This window comes from Strigops habroptila, chromosome 9 (genome assembly GCF_004027225.2).
Source record: "Strigops habroptila isolate Jane chromosome 9, bStrHab1.2.pri, whole genome shotgun sequence".
Taxonomy (NCBI): domain Eukaryota; kingdom Metazoa; phylum Chordata; class Aves; order Psittaciformes; family Psittacidae; genus Strigops; species Strigops habroptila.
The window spans coordinates 35,055,890-35,066,887 of NC_044285.2; the positions used below are offsets into that span (position 1 = coordinate 35,055,890).

Sequence of the window (10,998 nt, forward strand, 5' to 3'; positions counted from 1 at the left end):
AAAGAATAACAAATCGTTTTTAGAAGATTTTTTTATTTCTTTTCCCAATTTTTTTTTTGGGGAACACCAACATTTGGTAACCTTGGAAGTTAAGAGGAAAATACTCTTTTCTTTACTTTCTCTATTTATTCAAAGCATTTTAAGAAAAAACTTTTTCAAACAGAAAAAAGTAAGTGCAATGCATTATTTCAGAGGCAGTCGCAGGTCTTTGACATCTCAACAGTAAAATGGCAGATGCACATTGTTACACTGCAAGATGTAAATTATAAAAACCAGTAGGTGGCATTACAGACATGCTGCAAAAGCAAATGAAATCTACTTTTAGCATGCTAAAAACTTCCGTCTTCATCTGCCCTTAGAAGATTACTTAATTTTTAATTTCTGCTAAAATGGATCTGTCTATCCCTCAGTACGAAAATTAGGGAAAAAACTGAAAGACTACATATATTTCAAGTGCACAAAACCCACTTTTTAGACATGGAAAAACAAGTCTGTTGAATATTATCCTGCTGGATTTTCATTCAGACTTTTATAAAAAATTAAAAATTTAGGAAGTAAGCAATTATTACAACAGATACTTACTATGACATCACCAAGAACATTAGAAGCTTGATCATGCTTTAAGTTTCCTCTGACAACGTGATACGCAAGCTCATACAGAGCTTGCTGGATATCTGTTGAAAGAGAACAGATGATTAAGGAACGTATTAGGTAATCCTGGTCTAACTTTTAAAGCAACATTTAAAACAATGCTGTAGATTTCAGACGCTCTGCAAGTAGAGAGGATGAGCTTTTCTTACTAATGAGAAGGGGATTACTTTATTACTGTCGATAGATTAAATTTGAGCATCAGTATCTAAGGCTTCATTCAAGCAGATAGTAGGAGATGATCCACTGTCCCTAGAGAGCTTATGGAATAACAGTAAAATGGGATGAAAAACTAGTCCTGCACATAACTTGAGTGTTGGCAGTTGATTATCAGACACCTTTACTTTATAATTCAAAAAAAAACCCCCATTTTTTATGTGTCTATGTAATACATAGAAAACATTCCAGTATTTTTTCCTAATCATATCTTCATTAAAAGTAGATATATTTTTTAAATGGACAGGTTAATTTTACCTTTCACAGTGCTTTTGGCAAAGAACACTAATTGCTAGAACAGGACTGGTTTAGGCATCAATTCTATGTAAAACACAATTCTACTACTTTAAAGGCCAGTTCAAGAGTTAGTGACAGTTTGGTGCAGTACCCAATTTAATAATTTATGAAGAACCCAAACCAGCTGTAAGCACAGCCTCAGATGCACCTCTCCAAGTGGCTCCCCACATTGTGGAGAAGTTGTTACACAGGTACATGGCCAGATCTGACATGTCTCCATAAGCTTGTGGTCTACTGGACCTAAATAAATGTTTTTGTGGAAATAAAGGGCAGAAAGGCAAGTGCCAGAGTAGTTTTCAGAACTGGATCCAGGTCACATGGACTCATAGAAATTCTTACCAGTCATCATCCCTGTACCTCACTCCAAATTATCCATATTGTCAGGTTTTTTCCAATCACCAGGAGGACTTCAACTACTCAATGATCTTAAAGGTCTTTTCCAACCTAAATGATTCTATTTCTACTGTCTATTAATTCCTCCAATATAGCCACTGCACGTATCTATCTAGTCGTTCCCACGGGATATTTTAGATCCTGACAGCAAGGACAAAGAAAAAATAAAACAGCACCTAGAAATTATCAATCTCTTTCTAGAACAGAGAACATCTGGTGACCTTTCTTCACAAACTTCGGGAGTAAAGACTTTCCTTTGTTGAAAAAGAAATTCTTCTGACTTAATAGTATTACTTATAATTTACATTGAAATGTTTTATCTTTTCTGCTATTACAATTGTCCATTATGATTATTTTAGCAAGAACCCAAAACAGCACCTAAACAGCACAGCACATTTGTGGTTTCAGTCATATGGAAGGATTTTTCCAACGGATTCTGCCAAGCAAACAAACATCTAATTTTTCTTCAAACATTAAAGATTTCATAAAGTGAAAATTCAAACTTAATGATAGCAGTGACTTTCACTAACAAAGGAGAAGTCTGTAACTCAGGTACTGTTGTAAAACTTACTTTCTGCAGTATATAATCACACTTGCATACATTAGAGTTCATATATTTAATTTTCAGAATAAAATCCAGTCGTATGTTCAGTCTGCAAAATGGAATTCCATTTTCTACAGCACAGACCAAATACTGGATTACCCCACTACCACTTACTACCATCTCAGAAATCTTTCACCTTGGCGTCTGAAGACAAACTGAGTTGTGGATGTTTGTACTGCCTTGCAATTTGTTATTCACCTTTAGCACACATTAATAATCACCGTATATTAATGCTCCAGGCAGACACATGCAGAGGTACCACCACCAACTGTTTCCAGGCTTTTTATTTAATTAAAAACAACCAAAAAACCCCACACAACTTACCTCTGAAACCCATAGAATCATGGCTTTTGTTTTCACTGACTGCACGACATAATTGCACGCTGCAATAAAAAATACAAGAAAAAACCCTTAGAAGTCAGATATTAGCACACACACGCAAATGTTTGGGGCTCGCTCTTTATTGTTCTGGCTAAAATAACTTCAAATTTGGGCAGTTTAAATGACTGGCTACATTTTGATTTTCATAGATTAAACATTAATTCACAGAAGTTAGAGTAAGGAAATACAGGACTCCCAAGAGATCTCATACATATAAACCGTATACTTAAAAAAACCCCCAAGTTCCTAATATTACACATGCTTACGTACAGCAAAACAAGAACACGAGGCAATTCTAGTACATGAAAGGAAGCACAGATGTGCTAGCATTAGCCTATTGTTGTTAACAATGAAGAAATGCTTCTCACAGAAATACCATGACTATGATCACTTTCAAACTCTTGGCCTGTAAAAAAAAATTTAACATTAACTAGGTGCATGATCTCCTGATGCAATGTTTTATCAACGGTAAGACAGAACTTTACCTATTCCAGTCACTAAGATAATCCATACAGGATGCAAAGACCCGTCATCTTACGTTGCCTTTAGTCACCTGCGGCTCCCTCAACCAAATTAACCACACGTAAAAGTTCACTGAATACTGTACAGACTGTTCCATGAAATTATAGTTCTGTATGTTATAAAATAAATGCTCAAAGGGGAGGCTTCTCCACTACACTGACAGCTTAGAAATGGACATGCTTCTAAGCTATAAGGATTTTCCCTCTCCTCTACCGCTGTCACCCCGGCATGAGGCCTCAAAAGCAGTTTCACATTCAAAAACAACAGTATTTTAAAAAGGTAGCAATTTACCTCGATTATAACAAATACCAATGAATATTTTAAGCATTTTCTTCACACTTGCAAATTTTCAACCAAAAGTTTCATGTATTTTTCATCAAGAGAGACTCTTTCATGTGTAGAAACTGAAGACAGTTATCAGAGCTACATCGTATTTGTACATAAGATGGCAAGACTACAATTTCCTGTGGAAGTAATTTTGAAGCATGCTCTCAAGTAGGGCAGGTCTGTACAATTATTAGAGGTTTATCATGAAAAATAAATAGTAGAAAAGGATTCTGTAGCAATCCATTACTCATTCTATTTGCATCCTATACAGAGATTATTACCTCTCCAGCAGGACTAAACAGCTGTTCCAGTAACCAAAGGATTATAATTAGCAAATACAAGGTATAAGCGCCCTTCAACGACAACTGGAAAATGGGCAGTTTCACATACAGTGGAATCAGAAACATGCAAGCTCAGCAAAAAGCAACTGCAGGGCTAAAATGTTCTAAATGCTATTGAACAGAATGCAACATACTTGGCAATAACCAGAACAGAGACAGCAAAATAAGGGAAGAGGTAATTTATTTTATTTTTCATGAATGGTATTTTAAAGAAGCAATTGATTACTTCCCCTCCCCCCCCGCTGTCCCCAAAGAGCACATCAGTTTGAACTAAGTCAAATTTTATCAAATTTTAATTACTACTTCTCTATAACAACATTACCCTGTAAGCACTCGTTTCTAAGGTCTTTATACAAATAACAGTCATGTGAAACATCTGATGTCAAAAACTACCTACTCAGATGCACACTTTGACCCCTATGCCACGAGGTGCTATCATCAACCAGATTACATGAGCAACAACCCTGTTTGCTTGAGCTGAAGAGTTCACTTAACTACATCCTAATACAAAATAAGAGTTTTATTCTCTTCCAGTTCGCTTTCCAGCAATACCAAAGTAATACTATCAACTTCACGTTACTTTGAGACATACATTTGACTGATAAATGTAACAAGAAACCCTATTTAAGATCAGTGTATAAACAACTTGCTTTGCATTTGTAACTAAAACCCCCTGAATTATTAAATTAGGGAGGAAAGGTAAAAATATTACTTTTGTGAAAGTCTACATGGGAAAATCTTGGTAATAAAAAAGAAGATGTTGGTGTTACTCTTTGGATCTAAATTAATAATTGTCCTTAGATTCTTTGTTACAGGCACTCTATCTCCGAAGGAGGATGACCCTTTCTGGAGGTGCTGTCAGGCAGCACAGCTGAGCTGATTTAATTAATGGCTTCTTGCTGCAGAAACACACATATTTACCAACACTTCTTCCCTTCTTGGCTGACCAGTTCTTGCCCTCATGTCAATTAAATCAGCTAAATTGACAAACCTGGCAGATAACTGGTCAAAAAAGTCCTCTGCCAACTTCACACATTGAAGCAAGCTTACCAGGAGGCCAGATAAGCACCAGAGCAAAGAGAGTCCTGGTAAATGAAGGCAAAGCAGAAGCCCTCCCTTCCAGTACCAACAAGCCGTGAGATTACTTCATCTAATCTCAATTAAGCACATCATAAATTAAAATCAAAATACCTGCATGTTCACAAGAATAAGAATGTCAGTATTAGGAAGATTAATCAATTCAGAAAAAAAGCCACAACAATACTTTCCCACTTACATAGCACCAAGGACCATGAAAATTTATCAGGTTCACTTTTCAGTTCAACAGACCCAAACTGTCTGTCACCAGTCCCATTTGAAGCTTTCAGTACTCTAATCTTGTAGAGTTCATTGCTGCAAGCTTCAGATGGAGGACTTTCCTACTCTACTAAAACCTGTACCACTTCATCCAAAGATAAAGTTGTGTAATACTTGTAAAATACAACTAAAAAAAATAGGATAACCTAGAAAATAAAAATAATTATTAAAAAAAAAATTACAGAATCCCTTCTGACAACCAAAGTTTCAAAATTAAACTTTTTTGGACTAAGATGGGATAGATTTGCTTCAACAACAAATTCTGAAACAACGTTGAGCACCTATCCAACAAGTCTGCACGGCAGAGCCAGCAACTGAACCTAAGCCTCCCGGCTCATACACAACATCCTATATCCTCCATTACGCTCCCACGCGCACAGTATATGCCAGTAATTATCACAAAGGGCATGTGCCGGCAAACATTTCAGTATATGCATAATTTAACTGTGGGTAGTTCCCTAGTTGAGGTGAAGTACAATCATTTAGCAGCCAGGATGGCAAAATTACAACTAAACAAACTCAACACTGTGCCATTCCTCGTACAAGTAAAGTAACATGCGGAGAGTACTTGAAAGAGCAACTCTCAAAATTTCACATTCACAGAATGTTAAGCTTTTTCAGTTTATTTTGAGGCATAACATACTGCATCAACTGCCAGCCAAGAACATTATTAAAGTCTTATTTCCCCACTAAAGGGTTCTTGATGTTTAATCTACCACAAAACAAGGTATCAGTCAAATAGTAAGTGCTTGTCATTGTGAACATATTAGAAATGTCTATACGGGCTGCAGTCATAGACGAGCATCTTATTGTAGAAGACACTATACAAAACAATTTAATTTCACTACAAAGGACAGTACGCGTACATGCAAATAGGTGTAAAAGGAGTCTAGACTGATCAGCACAATAAGCAGTCACACAGATTCCAACTCTATCTCTACGCAATATCTGGCAGTAGCAAAATAAAAGCACGTAATTTAATAAATTGCGTTTAGACAGAGATAGATCTGAACAAGATAAAAAATGAGAGAGAAGATGACCACATCCTGACCAATTTATAGTTTTGGCAGCTAAGAACACTTGAAACTACCACATGATGTACATTTACATATTTGTATTAGCTATTGTTGCACATCAGTAGGTGAATTCATTAAAATCACAGCAGGTACAGTTTCCAACAAGGTCTCTCAACAATTTCTAGGAAGTCAATGCTCACTGCTACCTAAGCTCGACGATGCTGCCTTACTAATTAACATTATGACACTCTTAAGACATACAAAATTCTTCTGGGTTTTGGATACTACTGTTACGTCATGACAAACCGATCACATCAGCAAAAATAAAGTTCATTATTTTTCACAGCAAAAGATCAGTCAGTTTAAAACTAATTTCTTTATTGGATTTCTTTAAAACAATACTATCAAACTTTTTCTCCTCTCCCCCCTCCCAGTAACAGCATCTCCCACTGACTACAGCAACATTACAAATCCTGTATGCTTTCAAGTATAGGCAGACCACTACCATACCACTCAGAAAAAAATCATGCAGGGATCACCTTAAACATCCATTATTAATCACAGTAGAAGTTGAAATGCCAAATAAAAACAAATCACTTCTCTCAATACAGTTTCATATTCCCCCAAAATATGAAACTGTGGTTTTGTTTAAGTGACCAGTAACTGCCAAAATACTACCTCTGGCTGACCTACTGAGATCATGTAAGCCACTTCATGCTCCAGCAAATCATTTTTTTTTTTCTGTAAGACCTAATCTCTTCTTTTTGCTAATTATGAGGTTTGGGGGGTTTTTCCTGTAATCCTTACTTTTCAACAAAGTTGGTATTTGTCTCCCTGTGAATAAGCCCACCACTTTGTTTAAAAACAAAACCACCCTCTCCAAACAGGAGTGAACATTCTCTGACCTCATGCAGGGGCTTTAGCAGACCAAGCTTCCAGAGAGAAACATTTTTGCAAATTCTATATTTGCTAGAAATGTCAGTTTTGTCCTTTTGCAGTCTCCTTTCCCTCCCAACTTTTCTAACTTCTTTACCAATATAACGCATTGTCCTACCTTTGGACCACAAGCCCTGAACACTGGAATTGTGGCCTAGCAATTTTTAATTCTGAGCATATCTGTATTAGATAAATAATTCAAGAAAAATAAAAAACACCATTACCTTTGTGCACCTTTTAAGTAACATTTTAAAATATTTAATGTGTTTCGTTTTGTAAAGAGACATCATGATTTTACTTTCCTCCAGTAAAACAGGAGATAGAAAATCTTGGAAAAAGAAACACAACGTTACGCACTGAAGATTTATCCCCAAAAAAATAGTTTCCTATAAAGTTCTCCAGATTTAGGCTAGAGATACATCGGTTTGCATCTACAAAGGAAGTGTGTACATGTTCCAGATACTTCTAAAGCTATCACTGCAAAATCTGACAACTGTTATCCAGACACAATCACATTTCTTCTGAAATGTATGGCCTCTTTTGCAAGCTGCTCTAAATAACGCCTGGAACTGCATTAAAGCAGTATTCCCAATGAAGTATACATGCCATAGACACAGGAATTTAGCCTATAGCTTTGCTTTATTGGTCCCACGGCAGATTAAAACTTTCTTCCCATTACAGTTAAGAAGTACTGCTCTAGGGGAAGGGGAGACACATAAAACATTTTAGCATGGTCAAAAGCTAATGTAACTTGCCTGTTACACAGTTAAAAGTTCCAAGAATTCCATGCAAACTATGCAGCTGCCATTATATGATCAACTATGAAATTTCTGTCCTCGTGCAAACTCCATACAATCTCAGTGATCATAACAGGGTAAGTTACAAAAATCATAATCAAATGTGACTACTTCAATTTAAAATTACTTAATGAGCACTACAGAAAAGCTAGGAGTGCGTCTACATGTATATAAAGTTATGGATAAAAAGACAACCTGTTTTATTATAGTCATTTGTGCATTGTTGTAAGGTATCAGTATACATTCGTATGTTTCCTTGTTTGTTATTCACACAGAAATTCCTAAACACTCAAGTCCAATAAAAACGTCTCTGCTTAGTGCATAAATACTGCCATGCTGGATGCAAATTCAGCTATTGCCATAAAATCTTACGCAGGAGATTAAAAAAAGCAATGCAAACCTCAGCATTGTTTGGAGGCTGGCTCCTGAACACTTCTACTATTGTTGCAAACGCAGGTACAGAAGAGATTTTCATCGGCCTTGTATCACATTAAAACATGTTAACCTTACTCACTAATGTAATGGTTCTAACACAACTGAAAAGCCAAGAAGGGCATGTCTGTAAAGGGGGGGCCCCTTCACTACGAAATGGAAGTTCTGGGAAGAACTGTGTTTTGTGCATGGAGGCTCTATGCCCTCTATTCTCTACCTTTTTCTTCATGTACAGGGAAGATCACTACCATAGCTGCACAACCTTTTAAAATAGGTGAACAAAAGAAAATAACAAAATATGAACATCAAGGAGCATTTCTCCAAATGATCCCCCAACCACCTATATTTGAAACTGTAGGGTTTTTAGCTACAACAAAGTAACACAGTAACATGAAATGGACGAACTGGTAAACAACTCCCTGCACAGATGTACTACTGAAACACACCACAGTTAATGAACCTGCCAAGTTAAGAGTGCTTAAAACAGATACACAAAAGGCCCTAAAAGGGAAAGCTTCTAGCACACCTGGATTGATTTGGGAAGCTGTAACCAGACCCCTCAGTGCACAAAAGTTGCCTTGCAGGGCAAATAGCAATGACTAGCTGATCCCACCTTGCCTGAATCAAAGAATAAAGTGCTAGTACCCGCAAAATAGGTAGAAAAGTGGGAACGGGGGCTGAGACCTCTGCCAGAAAGGTCCGCATCGCGGAGCTAGCGAAACACGAACGCGTCAGGCTCCATGTTACCCCGAGTGGGCAGCTAAACAGGAGCCCGACACCCGATAAACCTGACCCAGAGGCAGGAAGGGGGCGCTCAGGGCGCAGGCAACGGGCGCCAAGAGAGTAGGCCCGGCTACGGGGGACGAGCTTCGGCGGAGATCGCTGGCAACCGACAAAGGAGGCCGAGCCGGATACGAGAAGGCCTGGGCCTTCCGCCCGACCCGGGTTTCGACCCTAAGCCCCGGCAGCAAGGACGCAGCCCTGAGCAACGACCTCCCCGCCCGCTCCCACCTCTTCGCCGCCGCCCCCCCGCCAGCCTCCCTCGGCCAGCGAGGCCCAGGCCCCCCCTTCCTCCGGCAGGCCGGCGGCCTCCAGCGCTGCAGCGCCCCTCCCGCGCCGCGGCCTCGCACTCACAACTCGTTCTTGCCCCCTTTCTCCCAGTTCTTTATCCACTCGGCAGGGAGCAGCGCCGCCATCTTCCCCGTGTGGCGCCGAGAGCCCGGATGGTGGAGCCGCGAGCCCGGGTCAGAGGGGACGCAACGGCCCGCGAGGCACGACGGGACGCGGACGCGCCGTACCCTGGGAGACGGAGCGCGGCGTTCCACCGCGCCTGCGCGCCCGCCCCGCCCCTATGGCCTCCCTCAGGGGGCACAGCCCTGAGGCGGCCTGCGGGGCCCCTCGGGACACCTGGGACCACGGGTGGGGGCAGCCCGGTCTGCGGGTCAGGCTCCTGGGGGTCGGGGAAACTTCTCCCGTAACGTCAGGAAGCTCCCTTCACACACATAAAAACAGTGCGAGCAGAGATTTCTACAAGTGTGAAAACAGTCCGGGAAATGCGTTGAGGGAGCTTGAGTGTGTTTAGGTGTGTTTAATGCATATGTGACGTGAAACATGAGTTTTATTTCAATCCATTAGAAGGACGTTGACAGTTAAGAACAGTTAGAAACCACCTCTACTTCAACCCCTGAGCTTGTGATCCAGATTCCATCAGTGCCGTTGGAAAGCAGCAAGAGCTTTTAAAAACTAAAACCAGATTCTGTAATGGGGATAAAGATCTGCGCTTTCCCCAAACCGTGTGGCACTTCGCATCGCTGTTCCCCAAAAAGCACCCCAAAGCTGTCAGCTGCATTAGCCCCACGGCTGAAGAGCTTGTGTAGGGGTCAGAGTTGGCCGGGAGCACAAGCAGACAGCACACACGTGTCCTGTGTTCATCCACTGCCTTCGAATAACACAAAGCTGGAAACACATCGGCTCTTTTCAGATGTTGCCTTCCCATGTAAGCAACTTCCTCTAATTCACAGTGACCCAAAGCACGGCAGTGTAGAAGCAGCGTGTAGCTTCATGCAGATGTGCGAGCAACACAAGCAGCGTTGCACTAACTGACCAACGGAGCTAACACCAAACTCCAACTTAAGAATTTAAAAGAAATAAAGACAATGGTGTGATTTTCAGAACATCTTGCACCTGAAGCTCCCCTGGCCCTCAACTAGTCCTTCAGGGTATTTTGTTTGTTATCCAAGTTCTGCATATTTGGAAAGCATTAAGCAAAGCAGTGCATGGCAAGGGGGTGACACACACGTGTTCAGTTGTTATAAGGATCTGGAAGTGGAAAAAATGCAACCCTAGTACTTTAACATTCTGAGACTCCTGTCTGTGATGATGAACCACCTCAGCATCCCTTGTGAAGCCTGTGCAAGATGGAGAGGTTTTATCTTTCAAAATAAAAAGCAGGTTTTCTTCATCTTTTATCTCAGGACTTTTACCAATAAATTATCAATTTAGTTTCTCAATTGAAATTTAGATATTATTTTGAAAAGTAAACCAGACATGTTAGTATTATTTTAATAAATTGGCTTTTATTAAATTAATTAAATTAGTACATTTAGTAAATTCAGTAAGGGTTTTTTTTTAATAAAATCAGTTAAAGGTTTTATGTAAAAATTATTATGACAAATCTAAACTGTCTCTAAGTATATGTTAACCTTTGTTGGACACTTTTAATATGGTCACAC

At 39.6% G+C, this 10,998-nt stretch overlaps 1 protein-coding gene across 2 annotated transcripts in view; it reads right to left on the reverse strand.

Annotated features, from left to right (window-relative positions):
• THOC2 (THO complex 2) overlaps window positions 1-9,568 on the reverse strand; it is a 51,495-nt gene extending 41,927 nt beyond the window's left edge. Inside the window, exons 1-3 of one of the 2 annotated variants that reach the window (XM_030497157.1) lie at window positions 9,401-9,568; window positions 2,483-2,541; window positions 583-674 (exon numbers count right to left, since the gene is read on the reverse strand). In XM_030497157.1, the coding sequence (XP_030353017.1) occupies window positions 583-674; window positions 2,483-2,541; window positions 9,401-9,462 (213 nt within the window). In that variant the 5' untranslated portion in view covers window positions 9,463-9,568. Of the gene's footprint in view, window positions 1-582; window positions 675-1,775; window positions 1,780-2,482; window positions 2,542-4,062; window positions 4,069-6,511; window positions 7,246-9,400 lie in introns of those variants that run through there. The other variant, XM_030497158.1, reaches the window with a different exon arrangement.
• Between the last annotated feature and the right edge of the window lie 1,430 nt (window positions 9,569-10,998).